At 42.9% G+C, this 26526-nt stretch overlaps 4 protein-coding genes, 4 long non-coding RNA genes and 1 other non-coding gene across 11 annotated transcripts, besides 1 other annotated feature; 5 read left to right on the top strand and 4 right to left on the bottom strand.

Moving 5' to 3' along the window:
- Positions 1 to 4393: part of a mobile genetic element that runs on past the window's edge.
- Positions 4394 to 6113: 1720 nt separating this feature from the next.
- Positions 6114 to 7753, top strand: CG14947 (uncharacterized protein). The gene is made up of 2 exons (NM_135702.2): positions 6114 to 6205; positions 6811 to 7753. The coding sequence occupies exon 2, from the start codon at positions 6837 to 6839 to the stop codon at positions 7647 to 7649; it is 813 nt and encodes a 270-aa protein (NP_609546.1). The 5' UTR covers positions 6114 to 6205; positions 6811 to 6836; the 3' UTR covers positions 7650 to 7753.
- Positions 7754 to 9617: 1864 nt separating this feature from the next.
- On the top strand, positions 9618 to 10582 carry lncRNA:CR44591 (long non-coding RNA:CR44591). The gene has a single exon (NR_124213.1). It is a non-coding gene; the product is annotated as a long non-coding RNA:CR44591 (long non-coding RNA).
- Positions 10583 to 10818: 236 nt separating this feature from the next.
- Positions 10819 to 12088, bottom strand: lncRNA:CR44590 (long non-coding RNA:CR44590). The gene has a single exon (NR_124214.1). It is a non-coding gene; the product is annotated as a long non-coding RNA:CR44590 (long non-coding RNA).
- Positions 12089 to 13008: 920 nt separating this feature from the next.
- Positions 13009 to 15841, bottom strand: prd (paired). Of its 2 annotated transcripts, none has more exons than NM_164990.3 (2): positions 15477 to 15841; positions 13009 to 15102 (listed from the first exon to the last, which is right to left on the bottom strand). In NM_164990.3, exons 1-2 carry the CDS (start codon positions 15541 to 15543, stop codon positions 13328 to 13330), a joined length of 1842 nt encoding a protein of 613 aa, NP_723721.1. In that variant the 5' UTR covers positions 15544 to 15841; the 3' UTR covers positions 13009 to 13327. The 2 variants fall into 2 exon arrangements, with proteins under 2 accessions (NP_723721.1, NP_523556.1); NM_078832.3 differs by lacking the exon at positions 15477 to 15841 and adding an exon at positions 15157 to 15392.
- Positions 15663 to 16427, top strand: asRNA:CR44592 (antisense RNA:CR44592). The gene has a single exon (NR_124215.1).
- Positions 16428 to 16634: 207 nt separating this feature from the next.
- On the top strand, positions 16635 to 18039 carry lncRNA:CR44593 (long non-coding RNA:CR44593). Its single transcript, NR_124216.1, has one exon. It is a non-coding gene; the product is annotated as a long non-coding RNA:CR44593 (long non-coding RNA).
- A 3796-nt stretch (positions 18040 to 21835) lies between these two features.
- On the top strand, positions 21836 to 25264 carry Pex19 (Peroxin 19). Of its 2 annotated transcripts, NM_164991.3 has the most exons (6): positions 21836 to 22140; positions 23702 to 23924; positions 24008 to 24125; positions 24192 to 24495; positions 24562 to 24725; positions 24783 to 25264. In NM_164991.3, the coding sequence occupies exons 2-6, from the start codon at positions 23876 to 23878 to the stop codon at positions 25024 to 25026; spliced, it is 879 nt and encodes a 292-aa protein (NP_723722.2). In that variant the 5' UTR covers positions 21836 to 22140; positions 23702 to 23875; the 3' UTR covers positions 25027 to 25264. The 2 variants fall into 2 exon arrangements, with proteins under 2 accessions (NP_723722.2, NP_609547.2); NM_135703.4 differs by lacking the exon at positions 21836 to 22140 and having other exon boundaries at positions 23776 to 23924.
- On the bottom strand, positions 22023 to 22372 carry lncRNA:CR44594 (long non-coding RNA:CR44594). The gene has a single exon (NR_124217.1). It is a non-coding gene; the product is annotated as a long non-coding RNA:CR44594 (long non-coding RNA).
- On the bottom strand, positions 25190 to 26525 carry CG6712 (uncharacterized protein). The gene has a single exon (NM_058131.5). It carries the CDS (start codon positions 26432 to 26434, stop codon positions 25250 to 25252), a length of 1185 nt encoding a protein of 394 aa, NP_477479.1. The 5' UTR covers positions 26435 to 26525; the 3' UTR covers positions 25190 to 25249.
- Between the last annotated feature and the right edge of the window lies 1 nt (position 26526).

A 26526-nucleotide genomic window follows, 5' to 3' on the forward strand; every position in this document is an offset into this window, starting at 1 on the left:
CACATAACTCCCCAATTTATTCGAAACAATACCCACTTGCGCAAACACACGAAATCGAAGTAGAAAACCAAGTACAGGAAATGCTGAATCAGGGATTAATTAGGGAAAGTAATTCTCCATACAATAGTCCTACTTGGGTTGTACCAAAGAAACCGGATGCTTCTGGCGTAAATAAGTACAGGGTAGTAATTGATTATAGAAAGCTAAATGAAATAACCATACCTGACAGATATCCAATTCCAAATATGGACGAAATTCTTGGCAAACTGGGTAAATGCCAATATTTTACAACGATCGATCTGGCAAAGGGATTTCATCAAATAGAAATGGACGAAGAATCAATTTCTAAAACTGCATTCTCCACAAAAAGCGGTCATTACGAATACCTTCGAATGCCATTTGGCCTTAGGAATGCACCCGCTACTTTTCAAAGGTGCATGAATAATATCCTTCGACCGTTGCTTAACAAACACTGTTTGGTGTATCTGGATGATATTATAATTTTTTCAACATCCCTTACAGAACATTTAAATTCAATACAATTAGTTTTTACAAAGCTTGCAGATGCAAATTTAAAATTGCAACTAGACAAATGTGAGTTCTTAAAAAAGGAAGCTAACTTTCTTGGTCACATAGTTACCCCTGATGGTATTAAACCAAATCCTATTAAAGTTAAAGCCATAGTTTCATACCCAATTCCGACAAAAGTAAAAGAGATAAGAGCTTTCCTTGGATTAACAGGTTATTATCGCAAATTTATTCCAAATTACGCAGACATAGCAAAACCCATGACCAGCTGCTTAAAAAAAGGAGCAAAGATAGATACACAAAAACTTGAGTACATAGAGGCATTCGAAAAACTTAAGGCTTTGATAATTCGTGACCCAATTTTACAATTACCTGATTTTGAAAAGAAATTTGTTTTAACCACAGATGCAAGCAACTTGGCCCTCGGGGCTGTCCTTTCTCAAAACGGTCATCCTATATCTTTTATTAGTAGAACACTTAACGATCACGAATTAAATTACAGTGCTATCGAAAAAGAATTACTTGCCATAGTTTGGGCCACAAAAACTTTTCGACATTATTTACTAGGACGACAATTTCTCATTGCCAGTGACCATCAACCTCTTAGATGGCTTCATAACTTAAAGGAACCGAATGCTAAGTTAGAAAGATGGAGAGTTAGATTAAGCGAATACCAATTTAAAATAGATTATATTAAAGGGAAAGAAAATTCAGTTGCCGATGCATTATCAAGAATTAAAATTGAAGAAAATCATCATAGTGAAGCTACTCAACATAGTGCAGAAGAGGACAATAGCAACCTTATTCATTTAACAGAAAAACCAATAAATTATTTCAAAAAACAAATAATCTTTATTAAATCCGATAAAAATAAAGTAGAGCATTCAAAAATATTCGGTAACTCCATTACCACAATTCAATATGATGTAATGACACTTGAAAAGGCCAAACAAATTTTACTCGATCACTTTATCCATAGAAACATTACCATTTATATTGAGAGCGATGTAGATTTTGAAATTATTCAAAGAGCACACATAGAAATTGTTAATACCACCTACACAAAAGTAATTCGCAGTCTTTTCCTATTAAAGAACGTTGGTTCATACGCCGAATTCAAAGAAATCATACTTCAATCACATGAAAAACTTTTACACCCTGGTATACAGAAAATGACAAAATTATTTAAAGAAAATCACTTCTTTCCAAATAGCCAACTATTAATTCAGAATATAATAAACGAATGCAACATATGCAATTTGGCCAAAACAGAACATAGAAACACCAAAATGCCTTTAAAAATCACACCCAACCCGGAACATTGCCGAGAAAAATTTGTAGTAGATATTTATTCATCTGAGGGAAAACATTACATCAGTTGCATTGATATTTATTCTAAATTCGCTACACTTGAGCAAATTAAAACTAAGGATTGGATAGAATGCAGAAACGCATTAATGCGCATTTTTAATCAACTAGGTAAACCCAAATTATTAAAGGCAGACAGAGACGGAGCTTTCTCCAGTTTAGCTTTAAAGCGATGGCTTGAAGAAGAAGAAGTCGAATTACAGCTCAATACAGCAAAAAACGGGGTAGCAGACGTCGAAAGATTACACAAAACAATAAATGAAAAAATTCGTATAATCAATTCATCTGATGATGAAGAAGTAAAATTAAGCAAGATAGAAACAATCCTCTACACATACAACCATAAAATTAAACATGACACTACTGGACAGACACCTGCTCAAATTTTCTTATACGCTGGGCATCCCATATTAGACACTCAAAAAATTAAAGAGAAGAAAATAGACAAAATAAATGAAGACAGACAGGAATTTAATATTGACACTAATTACAGAAAAGGTCCACTACAGAAAGGCAAATTAGAAAACCCATTTAAACCAACCAAAAATGTAGAACAGACAGACCCTGACCATTACAAAATCACTAATAGAAATAGAGTTACGCACTACTACAAAACACAATTCAAAAAACAAAAGAAAAATAATAAACTCTCAATTTCACAGGCACCTGGTACCCGATAACACTATTGTTTATACTGATCACAGCTGTTCATGGACAACAAATTCAAATTAATAATATTGACACCAACCACGGATATCTCCTTTTTTCTGATAAGCCAGTACAGATACCATCCTCCTTTGAACATCACTCCTTAAAAATCAATTTAACTGAAATAGACATCGTGGTTGACTATTTTGAGCAAAGACTACGAACCGATTACCATGCACCCCAGATCAATTTTTTATACAATAAAATAAAAAGAGAACTAGCCGGAATAACCCTGAAACATAGAAACAAACGGGGTCTTATTAACATTGTGGGTTCAGGTTTTAAATACCTATTTGGAACACTAGATGAAAATGATCGAGTCGAAATACAGAAAAAACTTGAAATCAACGTCCATAACTCAGTAAAATTACATGAACTCAACGACGCCATACGATTGATAAATGACGGAATGCAAAAAATACAGAATTATGAAAATAACCACACCATCATTGACAGTCTTTTGTTCGAACTAATGCAGTTTACGGAATACATAGAAGATTTGGAAATGGCTATGCAGCTTTCCAGACTTGGACTGTTTAACCCCAAATTACTAAACTACGACAAACTTGAAAATGTGAACAGCCAAAACATTTTGAACATTAAAACATCCACTTGGATTAACTACAATGATAACCAAGTATTAATCATATCCCACATACCCATTTACCTTTCACTAATAAGCACAATTAAAATAATTCCTTACCCAGACTCCAACGGCTATCAGCTAGATTACACAGACACACAATCATATTTTGAAAAAGAAAATAAAGTTTATAATACCGAAAATAAAGAAGTAAAAAATGAATGTGTCACCAATATTATTAAACACTTAAATCCAATTTGTAATTTTAAGCCAGTACACACGAACGAAATAATAAAATACATAGAACCAAACACAATTGTAACCTGGAACTTAACCCAAACAATTCTTAACCAAAATTGCCAAAATTCAATTAATAAAATAAAAATAGAAGGAAACAAAATGATAAGAGTAACGCAATGCAAAATAGAAATCAATAATATAATTTTAAGTGAAAATCTGTTAGAACCAGAAATAGATTTGACACCACTATACACACCACTTAATATAACAAAAATAAAAATTGTAAAACACAACGACATTGTTGAGATGATTTCAGAGAACAATATTACACTTTACATACAAATGATCATTGTAATAATCGCACTAATTTTGTTGTACTCATATTTAAGATATGTATCATTTAAACCATTTATGATGCTGTATGCAAAACTTAAAATAAGAAAAAATCAAAATCAAAACACACCACAACAAACAGAAATAGAAGAAACTCCATTTCCCACACTATATCCATCAATCCCAGCCCAAGTATAGGCTTCTCTTTAAGGGAAGGGGAGTGACGTATTTGGGTGGTCCAAACCAGCCACTTCCATTATTTCAAAGAAATCAGTAATGCACTCTAGTAATTTTCCATAACGTATCCCAGCTGCGCAGCATTCGTTTATCTTTGGCAGCGCAGCCGTTCTTGTAAACATCCTAAAGCCTGACCTAAGCAGATTTGACTGCCCTCTTTCAACGCTACCTAATCTTAAGAACCCAAGAGCGAGGCTCTCCCGAAATACAAATATTGTTCAAATACTGAGGCTTCTCCTCAATCCAATTTGCATTTGATTTTTAGTCTTAAGCTGAGATCCAAAGAATAAAGTCGTGAAACTATTTCTCCTAAAAACTATTTTTTATTTCTTGGCGTTGTCCTTAGTCAACTGACGGGACATTAGTTCGACTCATAAATAAAACAACAATTTTACTATATACATGTAATTCGGCAACTCGAAAATATTTATTTTTTTGTTTCATTATCAGTTTGTTAAAAGGTCATTTAAGGGCTGTCCCCGCATTTGCCGTTCAATTTCAAGCGATCGACGAGCCGTTTACATAATTGGTGTCAATTTCGAGTGCAATAAACAAGCAGTAGTAGTCATGATAACATAATAATAAAAAAGAGAGTCCATCTGATACCCATTACTTCGATTACATACTTTGAATACGTCGCTTGTTAAAGAGAAATGATGTCCGCTCAATAGAACTAACTAATTTGTGTACATTGAACATTATAATTTCACTTAAATCTACTTGTATGCATATTTCGCGTTTACTTTTCTTCAAACCACTTTAAATTGAGATAATTTTCCATAACTCAAAATTGAAGAATTCATAAGTACAGATGGACATAATCCTTTAGTTACTTTTTAACAAGCCTTGTATACGCATTGCATTATAAGTAAGGGGTATAAATTTAACAGTAACGAGATTTGTGTTTTGCAGACTGTTAGTTAACATTGTAAGTTTTGTGTGCATGAAAATGCAAATTTTTTTTAAAAATGATTTAAAGGTAACTGATATTTAAAGTTATTCAACGGTTTCTAAGCATATAAAGAAAACCTATATAAGTACTATTCGGTACAGGAAACAAACGCGAATTTAACGCCTAGCCTGTTACTCAAATAATCATGACCACAAACCCAAGTAAACAAAGAATTTCTGCCTATTATGTACTTCCCCCATGATTAATGGGTGGGGCTATTCGTCTTGGGAACAGCTTGTTGCTTAATGCTTAGTCTTTATGGCTCCATTCCAATATTATCCCCTATTCCACCTACCTGATTTTCTTTCTGCTTTCATTTGACTTATCGATGTGGCGTGCATTAACAATCAATACGCCATGTCAGGCACCTGAATTAGTTGGGAAATAAGATTGGAATCGAGGGGCCCAAACAGCGTATTAGCCCTATGGAATAGACCAGGAATATATCTAATTCAATCATGTCTAAAATAGTCACTAATGCGCCATGTTGACGAGCGTTAGTTTAGCCATAAAAACTTTTATCATTTTCTTTTGGTAAAAATAGAAAATTTAAGAAGTAATTATGTTGGGCTAAACGGGAAGTAAAAGTTTTATCGACAAAATCGAATTATGTATATTTCAGTGCTAAGCACAATCAAAATAATAAATAAAACAAAACAAGTTTTATAGGATATAAGAAAAAGTTAACATATGTAACCTTGACATTGGATAGCACTTATTGTAATGTACCTCATATGTATGTTCCATTAAGGTAACAAGTTCTTCATTGGAGTATTTAAAAACATTGCACTTGGTATGTTTTGCTAATTGTCAACCATCAATTCGTCTGAACGTCCTTCCATTAACATGCAAAACAAAAAGTGAAAGCTAACGAAGAACGAAAACCCGAAGCATTAACACTCTATATCTGCTTACTAAGGCTCTTAAAATGAATATAAGCTTTTTTTTAGTTTATTGTGTAATCTATATATCTTTAGAATTTTTACCTCTAGCAAAGCAATCTATTCTATTTTCCACGATTTATCGCCTATACTCTTTAGTTGGGCAAAATGCACGCCGTTTGCATGCTGCCTCATTTCGAAAGGGTATTTAATTGGCCACGCATGTGGCTGCGCTGCATTCGACGGCGGCCTGAAAGCCGGCTTCAGTTGCCGTTGGTGAGCCAAGCGGCAAACAACGCCCAATTGGCAGCGGAAAGGAAAACGGAAACCGGAAGCAAGAAGAAGACAGAGAACCGAGTAGGGTAGCGTCAAAATGTGAGTGTCTCCTTGCCTGCATTTCGTTGTTTTCCCCACCGCCTGTGTGTCTGTATGTGAATGTGTGAGTGCGGTGAGCTCGTGATTTGTTTACCTGTCAAAATAATAAATATAACTTTTGTTTTCGTGGGGCATAAAATACGGCCAGTTGTTGCTGTTGCTGTTGGCATTGGTAGCGGATTCGAGGAACAAACCGGCGAAGGACTCTCGACGCCTGTCTGCCGCTTCCTTTCCTTTCCTCGTCCGTTTCTTGGCCAAGTGCAGTGTCAAAAGTCAAGCGAAGGATAATGTGCCTGTCCGACAAGAAAAACGCCAGTCAATTTTGTGTAACCTATATCCAAAACCGAAACTAAACTTGGCCCACTTAAAACGAAAGAGATCTGAGATGGATCTGAAAATGTGTTTCTCTGTAAAAAAACATAGTGTATTTTATGCAAAAGTTTTGAGTTTGAAAATGAAACTTTCTTGAATTATGATTGTGAGTATAAGGTTTGTGGAGTTTAAAAACATCGCCTGAAAGTATGCTATCATAGTAACCCACCTTGCATCCCTTTGGCTTAAGTCCAATAACTTATTATTATTATATCCGTCTCAACTTTTGTAAGGCCTGCTTCTATAAAACTCAATCAGGATGTTCCTGAATCATCGCCTTCATGGATCTATCTTCGCTAGGATCCTCTTGCTGCGCCGCAGCCTCATGAATCAGTATCAAAAAAGTAGTCCTGTCCAGACTATCGGAACATGCCGCAAGTCAAGCCTTTGGGAACAGGAGCGCGAGCAATCGAATCGTCTTGGAGAGGATTACCGCATCTACCAGCAGAACGTCGACCTAGATGCCTTCTTCGGCGAAGAGCAGAGGTACGAGAAGGTCTCGGATGTCTGTCTGCTGAATGACCACTTCATCTTGGTTAAAATGGCGCTGCCAGATCCTTCACCGCCTCCTTCCAAGTCCAAGATTTCGCGTTGCTTCAAATGTAACCGTGGCAGTCGAGTTTCCCCCATTCCGGAAGAAACGGATGAGAACTCTTCTACGCCGCAATCCAGCTGCCTGCAACTCTGGTCGACACGAAATCAGGACGCGATGGAAATCTTCGATTCCAGTACCAGGTTAACTAATACCAATACGCCAGGCCGGAGTCCACAGCCAGCTTCCGTGATAGTTGAGCAGCCGCATCCTACGCTGCAGCTGGAAGCGATCCAATCATTGGCCTCCGGACAGCTGCAGGTGCCGCTCACAAGTCGAGGTCCACTCCACTGGTTCCTCTGGCCCTTTCGCCGGCGCTTGGACACGAGGAGCAAGTCCAAGTCACAGCAGGTTGCCGTTCATAAAACATACTTCGTACGTTGGAGCAAACCGCCGGATACACTATGGCATGGATTCGGCGTGGACACGGTGGTGGATAAGAAGTCAGAACTTCGTCGTTGCCGGTCGGCAGTTTTTTGAGCGGCTAACTACTTTGTATATATTTCATACGCTTAGTATCTTAAGGGTCCATTACTTGAAGAAAACTAAGGGTTTCAATAAAGATTTTTAAATACCTAATTTATATTCAGGTACTTCCCACATGTATAGAACTTATTCGAAATGTTAGTAATATAAAAATCTATAAATATTAGTTATATACAATGTCTAGAAAATATTGGAATATTTTTCATTTACCAAAATTTCAATCATGAAGTTTTTCTTTAAACGTTTATGGATAGTTTGGCTGTAATTTACATACTACTTTCATTCATGCTACTATATCCTCAAGCCCTCATGGGCACATGTTAAACTCCAATTTCCGTATGCAAAATTAGTGGCTGGCGCGGCAACTTCAGCTTGCCACATTGTGTGTGGACCCGCGACTCTAGGAAACTTGGCGGAACTGCAAAACAATACAAAGAAGTCAAGAAACAAAATACGAACCACGCAAATTGCCGGGCCAATGCAGATAAAGCCAGGAGGACGAGGAATAAAAGTGGACTTAAACTTATTTTTCAATGGAATTTGCACGCGTCCATGAAGCCCGAAAGTCTGAGGCATCTAGTGAGGGGGGGGGGGGGTTGGTTGGTTGGTTGGTTGTTTGGGCCATAGGCAGACTTCGGGCTGTTGCTTCATTAGCTTTGGGGCCTGAAAAATGTCGGGCAATGTCGTTCGTTACTCCCGCCACAGCCGCTAGGTGGCGCTGCCGCAGGAGCCCACAACTAATTACGAGGGCAGCTCGCCAAGACCCAGGCCATAAAAACAAGTTCATGATAAAATGCCCAACTACGGGCGTGGGGGGGGGAGGGGGGAGGGGTGTGTGTGGCAAGACTGCAAGCACCCTGCGCCACCATATACATAATAATAAAATAAAATTAAAACCGTCACGCCAGGCGTCAGTGCAAGTCCCCCCACAGTACCGGGACCAACAATCGCGGCACAAAACAAAGCCATCGAAACCCCAAGCGTACCGCGTCCACAAGGAGCTGCCACTGAAGCTGGTCCGGTCGGTGTGCGGTGCACCCAAGTCCATATCCACGTCCACCTTCGTCGTCCACCAGCACATGGGCTGGCCAGGTCGAGAGCGGATCGGGCCAGCGGGTCACCGTAATGAACCATTAATATGCCAGTTCCCCCCAAAAACGCGGCGATAAGAACACAGCGTTTTCCTACATCAAAAATCGAAATCGAACTGCGAGAACTGGGCACTGGAAAATTATTCTGAATTCCAAGAGACTACCCTTTTAGATACAATATAAAATTAGTTTATTTATGGGTATTTTAACATTTTTTTAAAATGTTTTTCAACTACAAAAACTAATGTATCATTAGTATATATATATTATTTGGCTTTATTGCCATTTTAAATACACAAAATAAGTTAACTAGGCAACCAATTTAAAAGCAGCACATGTGTTAAGGTTCCAATTGCATTTCCTTCTAATAACTCATCTTTTCTCTCAGTGCACAAAATAGAGTTCTCCATTGTTTCCCCGCCGCCGCGAAAAGGGCGACTTGTGCTTATCATTAATAATAATGTCGGCATGAGGCGAGCGCATTACCATTTGGATTGGGCCAAATGCTGAATTGGATGGCTCTTATTGTCCAAATTGTTCATGAAATTGGCTTTGAGCCATTGTGTGTGAGCGGGAAATTTGGCGGTTGGGGCTATGAAGCACCTGTTCAGGTGGGAAGGTAAGTGTAACAAGCATAGATCGAGCTTAAAGATAGTATGTATTTCAAATATGAAATGATTAAAAGCCAAAGCACTACACTTATAATAAAAAGTGAGAACACTTATCAAAAACCTATGTCCTTGTTAACTTTTACTTTTACCTATTACTCTTATAAAAACATTGGTTTTACAACGTGGATTTTGGCCAGATGTTAAGTTATATATTACTCTACTCTGAGATTACTTTCCAAACATACAATAATATTCAAGGTTACCGAATGTTAACAAAGGCAGTTACCTTTGCCACACCTTATTAGCCCCCGTCCAGTCGATCATCTTTTGCATATCCGACATATCGAATACAACCCAAATTAGCCAGCCAATCCGACTTGCAGCTCCGCTTAATTGGTGGAAAGTAGCGTAACCGTTCCGGCCACGTTAACTTTGGCACTCCGATCCGACTGGCGATGGAACCCGCTCAGCAGCCGGCCAACTTGGCCAGAAACAGAAGACACTTGCTGGGCAGGGATGCCAAAAGGAAGCTGACAAGTTGCCAGCCAAGGAGCAACAGATCCCGCCAAGCATTCCAAATCGATTACGACTGTTTTTCCAAAGATCAAAGAGCGAGTGGGATATGCAGCCATCCCGTTTTAGCAGCTAGCAAGGTGTTTATTAATAAAACTCCAACCATTTCGCCTCGAAAGAGACGCACACAGGGCGAACGAAAGAGATGGCGCGAAACAGCAACAGAAACAGTTGGTGGTACGCAAAGTGTTGACAATGCACAAAGTTGGCACCGACTGCGCAACGACCTTCTAGGATCCTAGGGTCCTCGAGCAATCATCGTTAATGATGGCAATGTCCTTGTGCGCCCCGATTTGACAAATCAATTTGTGCGCTAACAGCATGCGCTCGACTCGCAGTCCGTTTGCAAGTCAGTGGGATAGTTCGAGGACGAGCCAAGGACTCGACTCGCCCAATATGCACACAGATATAGCATCTTTCTACATGGGCGATGACAGCGATCACAGTACGAGTAGTTGGCCCAAAAGGACCAAACCGAAATGTTTGCCAATACGGCTGGAAACTGTTTGGGCAGATCGTGGTGTGCAAGTGTAGCTGCTAACAAATGGGTTTTAGAGATTTGTGAATATAACGATCCCAGTAACTCAATCAATCTTCAATGTGGGATGCTCTAAAAGTAGAACTAGCATGTCCTTTTCTATGAATGAAAATTAAAAATTTATTCGAATTTGTTGTCATATCTTTATTATTAACCTTAAAATGTAAGGTCTGCATTCTGAAAGCTTTAATTTATTATTCAAAATTTTTTAAATCGTTTCCTTGGGTTTAAGTACATTTTGATTTTTTCTCTTTCGTTTTCCTTTATTTAAATTAAAGAACTAATAATTAATTATTTAAATTTATTTTATTTATTGGATATTATAAACACTCTGAAACTGTATATTCTTTACGTGTATTCTAATTCTTACTGAATTAGTCTTAAATGCACAAAATGTATACATATCAATTTGATTCTATAATATTGTATTAAGACCCTTGCATTAATAATCTCATGATTGTCTCATTCATTTGGAGCGTTTTGTTACCATCTCCGTAATCCGTCTAGTTTCCATTATTATCCTTGACTTATAGACTTTCATCCGCCTCGCATATCGCGATGCCCACAGTTTTGCTTTGCACAGGACACCTCATTAGCAGGGATTATCGCTGCAGCTCGAAACTCGGGAGAAAGGACTCTAGCCAAAGGACTTTACGAAGCGCAATCTCTACCTGACTTTGACTCGGCTTGATTGACGGACGAACTGACTGACTGACTGACCGATTGCCTGCCTGAGTGAAAGCTAAGCCTTTCCTACGCTGCTGGCTTAACTCTTGCCTGCAAAAGGACCTATTATCCTGCACGGAAAGGGGTTCATGTCCCGGCTGAGCGATGAACACCGCGCACGAGGACGAAGAATGACAGCAAATAAAAGTTTATGGCACCATCGTAAATGGGCCGAAAACGAGTTGACCTGGTCCGCCGAAGGGCTGTGCGCCGTTTACTGCATTCTTCCTGGCAGCAAAGGATTATTTCCGAAACGGCCTAATCCTCGCTGCGCGAAAGAGATGGAGTGCATGTGCGAGTGCGAGCCACTGACGCTGCAAATCCTTTCGCAACCTTAAGGCCACCTCCTGGAATTGGAAATTTTGATTCGCAAATCGCTCGGCAAATCCCTATTTTGGGTTAGTCCACCTTGCTGTCGAGTAAATATTTTGAGGTTTTGCGCTGCTTATGTGCCAGGCAACGCCTGGGTTTATTGGGTTCATCATCGGATCAGCAGGTACACTTCGATCTCAATCCCAATCTTAGTCTCGATCGGGATCTGCCTGTGCCCCAGATGCCCAGCAACAATTAATAAAAAATTAAATTAAATTTCATCTCGAGTCGCGTTGCGTCGTTGTAAATTACTGTTTTCCCTGCCTTTGATGTTCAACACTTTGTCAGCTCATTAATCACGGCCTTTTGGGGAGGGCCTAGTGATGGGGATCGGCATATGTATGTCCATGATCTCCGGGTAACCATTACTTCCATTATGGCCACAGAAGCCACTCGGTTTTGGTTTTTTTTTTTTTTATCGAGGTTACATCGTCGAGCTTTTCCGCTCGTAGCTTTGCTGGGTAATTTTATATCGCTACCGAAAATTAATGCGTAATATTTTGAATTTAATGATTCCGACAATCGAAGCTTTCTTCTCGGCTACTGTGGCTTAGAATTTTCACCCCAACTCAGTGGGCAGCGATTAAAAAACGTAATTGGTTTATTAGCCCAGTTGGCCATGATGGGCGCTATTAAATTGGCATTCGATTTTGGTTAGAGATGCAAGAAAGACGTTTGTTAACAAGATCTCAAGTCATGAGATTAGAGAAATTACAAAAATCTAAGATCTAAATGGTTTTTGTGCAATCCGTGCACAGATCTTTGCCAATCTACCTGTTTAAGCCATTTGCCAATTCCGATTCCTAAGTCGATTGTAAAGTCAATATTTACTTTTCACCTCGATGGCCAGAGCGATAGAGCAAATAGCGATTAGGAGTTTTTTCTAGATTAAAATAATAGAGCCAGTGTGCGTTAGGCTGTCTGAGCTGTCTGGAGGTGAGGATTCAAGGATAATGACTTCATTAATTGCCATCGCTCGGACACGTAGAATATGGTTGGGTAGGCAGATCCCCGAGGATGAGGTGTGAATTTGAGGTAAGTCCGAACGAGGGCAATTACTCCATTTACTTCGTAGTCCCATAGGGACCAACACTCTCTATTCGATGGAATCGAGGGGGCAATTAACACCTTGGTTGGAGTTGTCTTCGCTATTTTGGACGTTCCAAATCATCATCTTGCATTTCGGGAGTTTTCTCTTCTTTTTTTCCGGAAACTATGCGACCCGCTCACAGCTGGATCTGAAGTTCCGAGAGCAGCAATCGGAATCGGTATCTCACCCGGGGCGAGTGTTGAGATCTCCAGCCAGGTCCGTGGAATGCGCAGCTACTAAAAGGCTCTAATGGCCCAGAGGATTTCCCATTTCCCGCTGCGTACGGAAGCGTGTCAAGGCTGCTGAATGGCCAGCGTTTCGAGTGAAAGATCATTGGAGTACGTTGTAAATTAGCATAGATATATTTTTTTATTTAAGAGCACTTGCTACTTAGGCTAATCATCTTAAACTCTAATCCTAAGTCGGTACTATTTTCTAGGCTTACATCTACGAATTGGAACTAATACATATGTTTATTGTTTAGGAGCGAGTCTGTCAGCGGTTTTCCCAAACGGAAAATGTCTGTACTGCTCCACCACAAATAAAATGTTATTTATATTTTCGTCCCCTGCTCTATGGGTATGTACATCTTTGGCGACTTGTACCATGGATCTGGTGACACCTGCTCCTGCTCCTGGAGGAGTAGGTGGTGGATCCGTGTCCCTTTGATTCTAGTACCATGAGGGATAGAACGGCTGTGGCGGCATCGTTGTGTAGTTGACCTTCGAGGGCGAAGGAAAGGCGGCGGCATTGAAGTTCTGGGGCATGAAGTGCGCCGACGAACTGGGCGGCGGATAGTGCGGATGTGCGCCTGCGTACTGCGGATGCGGATGTGCGTGCGGATGCGGCGCATGGGGATGTCCGTGATGCGAATGGGCGTGGCCTGGTGCCGGATAGGATGCATACTGCGGCGTATGCTGATACGGATGGAACATCTGGTGGGCGGTGACATCCAGAGCCTGGCTGGTCGAGCTGGTGGAGTTCAGCGAGTCCTCCGGCGAAAGTGGCGCATTGGGGCGCAGTGCCTGCATGGAGCTCCATCCGCCGTACAACTGCGACTGACTGGCCGCGATCAGGTCCACCGATTCCACTTTCAGGGCAGCCGATAGCTCCTCACTTCCAGCACTGGCATTGGCCAGCGACTGCGAGGGATCGGCTCCCGAGTTGGCCCCACTGGAGGAGGTCACACCAGCTCCACTCACCACCGCGGAAAGGCTGTTGGGTGTGGGTGGCAGTTGCCCGAAGGCGGAGGACACGGACTCGTTGGGGCTCTCGTTGCGTGGCATAGTCTGGTGGGTTTCCGTTTCGGTGCCGTAAACTGAACCCAACTGAGTCTCATAGCTGGAGACGATGATGTTCCCGGTGGGTGTGGTGTTGCCATTCTCACCCGGCATTATGTAGCTGGCTGTGTTAGCGCTGGGATTGTAGAACTGATGGTGGTGCGGTGGCGTGGTTGTAATTCCGGGCGATAGATTACTACTGGCCATTGGAGCTGCGGCGGATACGGAAATGTTGGCGTGACTGCCGTAGAAATCGTATTGCTGCTGGTACACAGTGGCTGGATCCAGGGATCCCGGCATCATGGCCAGCGGAGCCATGCTGGGCACACTTGATACCACACTGGGCAAAGAGCTGGACGCGGCGACATGGCTCACTGAGGCAGCTGCTCCGCCAGGTGCTCCGCCCGAGACCGAGGTGTGCTGCTTGCGGAGACGAGCACGCCGATTGCTGAACCACACCTGAATGCGTGCCTCCGTGAGATTGGTGCGCTGGGCCAGCTCCTCACGGGTGTAGATATCAGGGTATTGGGTGCGCTCGAAGGCGCGTTCCAGTTCGTCCAACTGGGAAGCGGAAAAGGTGGTCCTGCAGCGGCGCTGTTTGCGCTTCAAGGCGATTCCCGGCTCACTTTCACAGTCAGAGATGTCCTCATCGGAGGGCTTGCCGTTGTTGTGATGGCCACCTGAGACATCGGAGCCGCAGGAACTCGATGCTTTGGTGCCATCACCCGCCGGAGATCCAGAGGCAGAAGACATATCATTGTCCAATGGAGCATCTCGGCCGCGCACCAGGCGCGATATGGCGGACACAGATGGTGCTGTGCTCCTGTCGCAGACACCCTCGCGGATCAGCTTCTCCCTGATCTCCCACGAGAACATGCCCGGGCTACTGCGCTTGTACTCCTCAATTCGGTTCTCGATTTCGGGCGTGGCTATCCTCGGCTTGGAGCCACCAATTACGCCTGGTCTAATGGAGCCAGTCTCCTGGTAGCGATTCAGGATCTTCGATACGCAGCCATGGGACACACGTAGCTGTCTGGAGATCACACAGGGCCGAATGCCATCGGCGGCCATCTCGACGATTTTAAGACGAATATTGTTGGGCAAAGGACGACCGTTGATGAAAACTCCACCTAGTTGATTGACGCGCCCCTGGCCGCTGTTCATGTCTGGAATGAGGAAGATGAGAAAATGGAAATTTTAGAGGCTTTTCCAATACTAGCTAGGTAGAGCGGAGCGCGTGTCACTTGATTTACGACACCTTCGACCGGAGTTGACTTCCCGGGAAGACGGGAAACTCGGAGCTAAGGTCGAAGGTCAGAGGCGCGCGACTCTCCCGCCGGGCAACTAATGGCCATTAGAGAGTAGCCGACGGCCTTGGCCCAAACTGAGATCTTTAGCGGGATCTTGAGCCGTCGGTTTAGAAATGAAGATATATGGAAATGATCAACTAGGCTTTGATATTTAGTAAGTACATTGTGAAAGTGACTTATATTCCAAAGTGACTTTTGCTGGATGTTGTATATAAGCGATAGACACTCACCTTGCATGGTAGAATATCCATTGAAGAAGGGTCTGTGCATTGCGGCAGCAAAGGCGGTTACGGTCATAGTTTCTGGAGGAGCTCCAAGATGCGTAAGCTTGTCCCGGCACAAAACCGGTGTTAACTCAGTCTCGAAGTTCGTATATCACTTGATTATATCACTTTAGTTCTGGACAATGTCTGGACACTTTGTCAAAGTCATAAGTAAGCGTTGCGAGGTATTGATTAACCGATTAGTTGCACTTCGAATATCTAAGTATCTGTTAGTTCGCAATCTCGATGGGAAAGATGAAACGGAGGCGAAGGCGAAGACGAGAACGAGGACGAGATGCGGTGTGGCTCGTTGCGCAGTCTGTGCCTGACTGACTTCACCATCCGAACGTCGGCCAAGATCGTTGCCTTTCTGTGAAGCCACGGCCCAGACGTCGGCCATATCCCACAGTCACTTGGCAGGTAACCACTACGCGGACCAATCGCAGCGCTCTCCACAACGGCATCTCGCTCTGGCTCACTCGACCCATTTAGCAACCGTCTCGCTCGCCGCCAGGGGGCGTCTCAGCTGTGAAAAGCACCGTGGAATGGGAGAAGAGCAGAGAACTTTGGATTGGGGGGTATACGAGTACAAGGGAACCACAATACTTCTGCTCCAGATCCTGGGCATTCCATCCATTCAAATCCTATGCATAGTTTCGACTTTCACTGGTTTCCGGAAATTAATTAATGCCGTAAGTAGCACGATACAATTTAAGCGTTACATATCCTTTATGGATACCTTGTTATAAGGATAAGGGAATACTGGACTTGAGAGATCAGTCTGCCTGGCGTTTGCTTTTCACTCTTCACTTGAGATATTCTTTGGGGTTCCACTTGGCCCCGGAAATCAAATTAGATATTCACTGGAACCCATAATGCAATCGAGTACGCGTTTAACACTCTTTACAAGCGTAATATATCCTTTATTGATACCTAATTATGGCTTTCGTTTATATTGCCACTCGAGTAGCCTCTTTTCTCTCAGTTATTTATTGCTTTCGGAAACGGTGAACAAAGTTCTTCATTTCAAATTGTAGGTTTTATTTTAATTATCAGTATATTACATATAAATATAAAAGTGTGTGTTTAGAACTATCTATTGATAGATCATAGTAAATTATTTTCAAACAAAATAAGTGAGATATTAAATATATAACACCATATTGGATGCAGGGAAACATATTCAGTTGAATACAAAATCAGCGACTATTGATCAGTTTATGTTTCCAACTTTCCAATTTAACATTTAACAAAGTGACTTCATCCATATCCTTACCATGACCGCATCCACATCCTTGTCATGCTTTTGCCACCATTATGCTCCGCTGCCTCCGGCTTATAACCATAGTTTCGACCCTTTTCTATGGGCCGTCGTGGGTTTGATTAATTGTAGAATTTCACGCAACAGAGACCCTCGAAAAGAAGTTAAACAAAACCGATGGAAAAGAAAAGAAAGCGCCGAGTGGGATAACAACAAAAACCTGAAAGCCGCGAACAATAGAGAGCGCCAAGTGTTGCAAGAATTAATGATGGACCCCAACCTCCGTTTGAAACGCCAGCGAGGAAATTGACCCACAGAGATGTGACGAATGTGCATGCTCCTCGGCAGGATCCGTATCCAAGTGCCGGAGTGCAAGATCCAGATGAGATGCAGATCAAGGACAACGGAGGCCGCAAGGCAACAAAGGTTGGGTTTCTACTGCTCGGTGCGGCTGCCCGTTGGGCGTTTGGTTAAGCAAACCCAACGGGAGGAGTTCGCAGTACCAGGCACCCAGTATGGAATCGCTACATTTGCGCCTGGCAGGATAGCAAAAATCCCCGATGACCTTGAGCCCATGGCCACGATGGCAGACTAGCAAGTATTCTGTGATAATTAAATTATCCTCAAACATATGTAACTCGAATCAAATGGAGAGGCGCCTCAATCCACCATCGATACCCACCATTCGATTTGATCCTCGTTGATTTCACAATTTGGCAGGACAATGAGCGCTGAATAGGCAACTCATATAACGCTAATTTCGCGCTATCAACGCTTGGAAAAAGGCGATTCTGCTATGGGATCGTCACTTTGGGTAGAGAAAGGTCCTGAATCCTGGCCGAAATGCAGGAAGCAGTAGGAGGCATCGGTGCCATAAACGCTGCAAGTCAGCTTCGCTCGCATTTCCACGAATCGGCCAGCGGGAAAATGAAGACACATCCGTGCAATGAATAAGGATGCTAAGAGACTTTTTATGATGCCACCCAGGGTGCTATGAATGAAAATCCACCTCGCGATCCTCAACTTTCGCCAGCGAATGCTTCGTTTACCTGCGACCCTACTACACATCTCCAAGACTCGAATCTCATCCGATTTGGAGGAACTGCCTCGAGAGGCTCGTGCGCTCAATCGATGCACACAAATAGCTATATAATCGATGAAAACAATGCACACATTGTGCGATTTATACGATCAAATTCATTGGCAGTTTTCAATTCTCAAGCATTTTGGAATCTCTAGCTGTTGCTTTTATACTACGCGTTTCAATTCAAAATTCAACGCAAAATCTTTTAAGAAAATATTTATATGTGCTGAAAAGGAAAGCCTATTTAACTTCATTAAATTAAATAATTTTAAACATAGATTTTTGTTAATATTTATATTTTTTTACAAGTTTCTTTAATGTGGTTTTTAGTTTTTGCTGTGTTCATTTGACCTTTCCATAAATTTAAAAACCCAGACGAAAGTTGCGCAACACCTTTCATGCAGTTTGTTTTATTGCCAGGCTATAAACTTTAGTATAGCATGCCATTGCAGTGCAATAAAGTGTAGTTATAGGAACCCATCGTAAAATAAATATTTGAATCAGATATAACTTATATAACCATGCGCATTCATTCATTGCACATATTTGATGGAACTGTATTTTATATATATAACAAGTATATAGTTATCATAGTAATAGGTATGGTTTAGTCCACAGAATCCCAGGGTACTTTTCCTACCTATACTCTACAAGTTTCCGCTGCTGTTTGTGTTTGGCAATCGATTCGCTTTGGCCGGACGTAATGTGGTCTGTTGTCACACATTGGAACGGCCTTGATTGTTTCACGTTCCCCGGGTCCTAATGTCTTTATCAGGCCCTTTGGCATGGTGATTCCTTACTTTTTTTTTCTTTGGATGCTGTGGTGTGCATCGAATTTCCATGTCCACAGCCCACAGAAGGCTCTGACCGACGAACGCACTACGGGATGCTTAGATAATGGACTATTTAGAGCCATGATTTCCAGAAATTAGGGAATTCTGGAAGGCATATCGTAATACACCGTGGCAAGCAACATCTTTAGACATCGTATATTATACTTAGTTAGCAAATCTAAGTACTTAGATTCTAAAGAAATAGCACTATTTATTTAGCTACAGGCCTACTAAAGATATTTTAAGGAAAAGCAAACATTTCAACTTTTCTAATAATCCTTGTTTTTGGTTTAATGTAGTATTATATACAATTTAATTGATTTTCAATACCTTCATTTAGCTATGTTTCTAGCTGAAATCTTAAGCCCCCTGTTGATCCTGCGCTTCTGCGCTGATCCTCAAATATTTCCACTCGCTCGACAGACTGGCAGGCGGCGATTGACTTTTTCCTAATCCGCAGTAAGTTTTAGTAAATATGAGTCGCATTCTATCCCGTGGTCCATTCCATCCTATCCCATCTGAGCTGAATCTCCCAGAGCGAGTCCTTTCGCAGGAGTCCTGTGACCGGAGCGATCGTAAATCGCAATCCCCGCTAAAGCATGCAAACAAATAGCGGCAAAGTGCGAGATTAGAGGGAAAGTCGCAGCAGCTTAGATCCTGGATCCTGGCCAGCCTGTGTCCTGGATCCCGTCGATCGCCAGTTGACTTTTTCAAATATTTTGGAAAAGTTCTCGAGTGTTGATCGCCCGATTATAGCGGATAATCGCATTACAGCCCGACGTTTTATTGATCAACAATTGTAAACGATTTGCCATGGCCCATGGCAATCTGGGTGGGTCAGGACGAGTCGGGCCAACTCGGAGTCCATGTCCAGGTAGTTATCGAAAAAATGCTGCGGCTTAACGCAGCCCACGCCCACTCTACGACAAAAAGTGGGCGGAAAGCTGAGGGCCTTTCCCGATCTCCGGGCGATTAACCCTTGCTCTTGGTAGCAGTTTAGCCGGGCTAATTGAAGGCATTAGTTGTTTGTGGGTCGCGAGCTGGCTTCCCCGGAACTCCATTGTCCTTAAATTAGCATCTCTCATAGCATATATACCTTCGATCGCAATTGGTGGAAACTTCGCGCCTCTGCCCACAAACGTTTGGTTTTGGCACTCCAACCACATGACATTCGTCATGCACTCAGCGAAAATACTTAGCAAATGTTGTTCATGCAAAGAAATATTCATATTCTGTATAATTATTGCTTAAGAATATATATTTTTCAGTACCTAAATGTATAAGAATGAAGAAGCTATAAATTAAATAATAAATAGTTAGTTAGTTGAAAGGGATTATCTTCCTGTGTATTGGGACGTCACAGAGTCTGGCTGAATTTTCGCCGATCATGTAGGAAGTGTCCCAGGGGCAAAAAGGGGAGCCCCTGCCACATACACCCACTTTCGAGAAACTCATTAGCCTGGGGCACAACAAACCCGGCAACTCGGGGCACAAACAAACCAATCCCGAGCCCAATCGACTGCTAAACGCTGTCGGCACACATCTGAGAGACGGCGACGGAGGCCAACAAATTGATCATTAAACAGAAGGCGCAAATGTAGGCGCAACCCATCGTTGTCCAACAGAAGATCGTAGCATCGGAGCATCAGGTCGAGATCAAACACCTGGGCCCTCGACCTGGCGAAGAAAGTGACGAGGCTGCGACGTCAACAAGATTAATTTGTTTTCCGGCCGGGTTCCATCTCCATCCAGAGTCACAGAGCCACATCCACATCCATATTTCCCAACTCAGCCGGCAACCTGTTGTCCAGTTCCCCGATTTGTAATTGCCCTGCTTTGTGGTAGTCGATCAGGTTCGATCGCGGATCGATCATATACTCTACTATAATGGACAAACTCGATGGATGGCGAAAGAACATCATTAGTTTTCTCGGCGTAGAGTCCACAAAGTAGGTGGCGTTTTTCTCACATCCCGAGTGTTTCTATGGAATCTCGATTTGGAGATGTTGGATCTTCTCTTCGGCGGCGTTTGTCCATTAGCCACGGTTTGCATCGGATATATGCGAATTTAAATAAAATCATTCAATTGTTTCATTAATCACTGGCTACGGTCGGCGTTTTCTATTAAAAAAAATGCATTGCCAATGGAAAAATTGACTGCAGAGACCGTGATTATTTATACATTAGTGGGAAAGAATCTTCAGTTTTATGCGAAGAGCTTAAAAAGTTTCTCATGATGTCCTACTTAGAAGTGGTTTTATGTTTTAGCAATCTATAATTTCTATGAAACTTAATTGGGAGTAATTCCTAACCACTGTAATAAAAACTATTTGACCTGAGGAAGCCAAAAGCAGCTCTTGAGCCACCAAATCGATTGGGAAACATAAAACATATATGTGCTGCAGTTCACGATAAAAAAAAAGCAGGGCATGGCGAATTGGGAGGCTGCAACCGAAACGCACACTTAATTTCCGCTTAATCAAACAGAACAGCGACTGGGGGGGCACAGACAGAGCAACCCACATCATCTGGAGTCGGCTACCCTTCGACCCAATCCTCTAGAGGAAAACGTATGGCAGACGCAAGGGCTCATTTGCATGGCCACTTTGATGGAGAGCGATGGGTGTCGGAGCATGAAGAGCTCGCCCCATTGCGCAATGGTTGATGGTGGATGTTGTATGTTGGATGGTGGATGTGGGTGTCTTGTCTTTCGGGAAGCTGCCAGCAGTTGACTTCTCCAGTTCTTCTTTTCGGGGCAGGATTTCAAAGGAAAAGTGAGCGTTTTCCAGGAATGACTGGGAGCCTTGTAATCGCAATTACCATGGCCAAAATATCAAAAGATAATGCCATCCTGGCCAGACACAAAAATATGTCGAAACATATATAAATATCTTATATTTTGTGATACTTGAATGATTAATACAAGGTGTACTAAAGCTACAAGTTATTTTGAATGTAATGTAACATTCAGATTTCTAGAATCAGAGTTTAATTTAATTAGTATAATTTTTTTATTTTAAAGAACTTTTATTCCTTTTATATTACATATATATTACATATATTTAGTGTCTTAATTTATTTACTCCTTTATATATACTTATTATTTACACTTTATTACCATAGCCACACGACACCAGCCACAATATAAATAATGTGTCTATAAAGTCGCAATCATCGTCATTACCGAACAATCGCGAAATCCATTATATCCTGTTCAGTGCATCGTAAAATCGAGCATCTTTCGCTGGAAGGATGCGGAAATGTTGAAAAAAATAGCGATGCGATCAGCGAGCGTGAAATCGCAGTCAGCATATGAAAAGGATGTACAGGATCGTATCCTGGCAAAGTTCCTGCAAAAAGGAAGGGAAGTGTAGATGCTTGTGAAGACGCTGATGGGCATTTTATGACGGTTGGAATCCTTCCTCTTCTGGGGAAATAGAGCTGGAGATTCAGGTAAATTCAGCTAGTCTAGCAAACCGATTATATCGGAATAAACAACTTTATGACGCGCCTGTTGGTGCCTTAAAAATTATGTCAAAAAAGAGCGAGTTTCTTGGTTTATTGGGATCGGGTGTGAGTGTGACCCAAAAACCATTGTTTTGGCCAACGAAGGGGTTTTTACGTTTTCGACTTTTGTTTTGACTTTTTGACGGTTGTCTTGACTTTTTGAACTGAACTGCTTGGGTTCTAAGAAATTTGAAGTTGAACTATATACTCTGATGTTCGCAGCGAATAGAGAATGAAATTTTTCCCTAAAAAGAGAGTTATGGTTTTTAGGGAAATTTTTGATGTTATATGTATGCATATTCTGTAAATGGATTACAGCCCATAAAAAGTCAAATTACCCTGTTTCTGTAGGAAATGTAAGAGTTTCAGGCGGTTTGTTCCACCCTAAGCCGCAAAATAAAACACCAAATTATGCATTATTTCAGTCGAAGCTCCGCCCATGCTGACATTTTCAGAGAACCGACTGACCGAAGAAAACTCCGCCCCAATAGTGGAAATAGAGGAAAAAACACAAATTTACCACAATACTTCGCTGCGTGGGCGTACCGAATCGAAGATTCGTTTTGCTCTTCTGGTAAACCGTGCGGTTAAAGTCGCAAAGAGCACAGCCCATCCCAGCCCAGCCATTTGACCATATGAGCGGAATTGAGGAAACCAAGCGGGGTTCCTCCGCAGCGGTGACCTTCGGGCGGGAGTGGACCTAGAGCTGGACGCCCTACTGCAAAATCCATGTGTCCCGTCCATGGGTGTGACGTTCTGGTTTCGGAATTGGTCGCGCATCAGCGTCGCGCCGTGACCTTGATGGTTTTGCGACCCCTCCCTCACCACTCAGTATGTGCGGTTTGGGCTCTGGTCGCAGTTTGGTCGCCGATCTCCGTCCGCGCACAGCGAGGTGCCATTCCCGGGGAGATTGGCTGAGAGTTTCGCAGAAGATGCGTAAATATTTTGGGTGATTATTTTAGATAATCTTCGACTAATGTCCTTGGTTTGTCTCTCAAGACAGGAGGGATATTGAGGTGCTTCGAATTTAAGTTTATTAGTCTGATGTAGGCCTAGATTTAAATATGTACACTATTATATTGTAGATGGGTGTACTGATGACTTGTTGTTGTAAGACATATAATTTTCTAAATCAAAACTCGAAATTTTCATTGACAATAAATATATGTTATATGAATTAAATGGCTAGACATTTTCACACTTATGTGTAGTCCACAATAATAATGCATTCCAGATTATTTCGAAATAGGTATTCTGAACTTGTTTTGAACTTTATATAATAGTAACAAATAAGAATTCTTAATTTAAGGAATATATTTACTAAAAATTAAACAAAATATAGCTATTTTTCTTAAAAAAAACATTAAATGCATTTAAAAGTTGTTTAAGTAATATGAATTTTGTCTAAGCCCTAACCGAAACTGAAATCTTAAAATTAAAACCAACAATTATATAGAAAAGTTAATTTTTAAATTTTTTTCTTATCATTTCGCATCCTTTTAAAAAGCCGTTACGAATGCGGTCGCACTAAGATGTGAGTCAGTGTAGCCACACCTGTTCAGCTGACTGCGGTATGCACCAGCAGCAGATGAACGGTCCCACTGATTGATTCAGTCAGTCTTTATTTTTTACCATTTCCCACCCACCACGAAATCAAGGAAAAGCATCCCGAAATTGCACAATGTCCGAAGAAAAGAAGAATGGCGATGAATTAAACGACTTGCTGGACAGTGAGTACAGCCCGGAAATGCCTTTGGCGATCCCTTCTCGACCCCTTACATAATGCGCACTGCGTCGTCCACTTTTCGCACAGGTGCTCTCCAGGATTTCGATAAAAGTGGTGCCGGTGACCAAAAGGAGCCGTCCGCATCATCGGATGTGGCGACCAACGCTGGACCTGAGGGCTCCGAGGATCCAGATGCGTTTTTCATGTGAGTCAATGCGCCAGTGCAACGCGGCACTTGAACTTTGTATTCTGACCTGTTATCCGCCTTCAGTGAGCAGGCCAAGGTGCTGGCCGATCGCATGAACACGCTCTTCGGAGGTCCGGACACGCCCAGTGGCGATATTCCGCCGCTGCCCCAGGATCCCGACCAGATCATGGCCGGTTTCAAAAAGATGGCCGAAGCGGCAGCGCTCACCTTGAGCGGCGAAAATTCGGCCACCGACGAGGATGTCTCCAAGTATTCTGATAGCATTTCCCAGGCTCTCAAGGGTCTGCAAGAGGGCTCCGAGAACCTGGCTGCTCCCGCCTCGGAGAACGACATAGCCAGCATGTTTGGTTCACTGAATCTTGAAGGGGTATGCATCCTGAAAATGAAATATGAATTCTCCTTGCTCAATCATTAAACAATCCCCGTTTGACAGGCTGGCGAGGGTGATGGAAACATGTTCCTACCATTCATGGAGGGCATGATGCAGAGCCTGCTCTCGGCGGAGATTCTGTTGCCCAGCATCCGGGAGCTGCTGGAGAAGTACCCCAAGTACCTCGAGGAGAACGACGCCAAGCTCTCCGCTGAGGACAAGGAAAGGTATGCTCGAAATCAACTCGCAATAAGATACTTTTATTGAGAAACCAATACATACAGGTACCAGAAGCAGATGGAGCTGTACAAGGTGATTGAGGGGCATTTACAGAGCGAGAAGACCGAGGATTCGGCCGCCGTGAAGCGAGAGAAGTTCCGCGTCGTGCTGGACGACATGCGCAAACTGCAAGACTACGGCCAGCCGCCGCCAGAGATTCTGGCCGAGACGGGCGGCGACTTGCCCTTCGGCGATCCCACTGCCGGCGTAGCAGCCGGCGGTCCCGGTCCCCAGTGCCCAACCATGTAGTGGCTGACGGAGCACGATAGTCTCGTGGTGTGCCAATTGGTTAACTGTTGAGTGTTGCACATTTTTTAGGCTAAGGCAAATTTGTATTTTATTTTATCACCGACAAAACAATACGGCGGTCGCTAATGGTTATCACCTCTCTCTTCAATCAAGCTATTATTTTCGTATTAACTGTTGGTTTATTAAGTAGTTCTATACCTAAATACAATGCCTCGAAATACACCTAGAGGAAGAAGCGACGTCGCGACTCCATGGCGTGCCGTTTGTTGCTGATTATCCAGGCATAGTCACCGGTCTTGCTGTCGAATGTGCCCTCCTGCAGGGAACGTAGTTTCAGGGTGAACCGCGGCCCCAGTTCGCGCAGCTTTACGCGTTTTCCCTCTTTGGTGAACTCGTAGCGGTGGTGACGGAAGAATATGTAATCTCGCTGATTGTGGAACGTCACCGCTCGGCGGCCGCGGAACTCGGGATCGTGATGGAAGAGGGCACCCAGCATGCGGCCCACGGTCAGACCCAAACGTGTGGTAAAATTGTTCAGGATCACTTCGGGCCTGTGCTTGGTTATCTCCTTGTGATCGCGCTTTATGTCCGAGGTGAGCTTCACGTTGGACAGCTTGAAGTGGGCAGTGGGACCATTGGGCAGATGAATGACCAGCAGCCCATTGGGCTTTCTGCGATCTTCGTTAACGATCACGACGTCTGTGAACTCCTCGCGCTCGGCGCTTTTGCATATCTTCTTCACCGACGACTTGTTGCGAATCTTAACCAGGGCGTTGGGGAATATGCGCGAAAGCTCCAGTCCAAACTTACGCGTCTTGGTCACCGGATTGTCAGCAAAAGTGATCAGCACCTTTGGCTCGTACGAACGTTCGAAGTACGAGCTGAAATCGTCCAGTTGGAGTTCCTTTTGCAACTCCTCGTTGTCGGAATCGTTCAGATTGGCCACCTCTGTTTGGTCCTTCTCTCGCAGGCTCTCTATGGTGTGACCAGGATTGGCGGGTACACCAGCCTTCCGTCGGGCACGGCGCTCCTGCATTTTTTTCTTGTGCTTCTCCTTCTTCATTTTTTTGTACAACGCCAAACGCTGCTCCTTGTTGCGCATCCAGCTGAGGGGATTCAAAACAGGAATTCGTGTCTTCTTGTCGTCGTCGTCGTCATCATCCTCTTCTTCGTCGTCGTCGTCATTCTCCTCCTCATCGTCGTCATCATCCTCTTCCTTTAAATCCTCACTGGCTTCCCCTTGTTTGGCCGTTTTTTTGCTGCTGGAGGCGGCTTCTTCATCGCTGCTATCAGTGACTGGCCCCTCCTGGACTTCCAAATCCTGTGGCTCCTCCTCGTCAAAGCTGGAATCGCTGTCCGAGTCCTGTTCCACGGGCGGAGGGGCTGTTTTTCGCTTAATTTTTATCATTATTCCGAGAGAATCACGAATTCACAAAAATGCGAGCGGCACGTGTTGATATTCTTCTTCTTATACCAATCACACGGAAACGCAGACAATCT

Source organism: Drosophila melanogaster, chromosome 2L, assembly GCF_000001215.4.
Source record: "Drosophila melanogaster chromosome 2L".
Lineage (NCBI taxonomy): Eukaryota > Metazoa > Arthropoda > Insecta > Diptera > Drosophilidae > Drosophila > Drosophila melanogaster.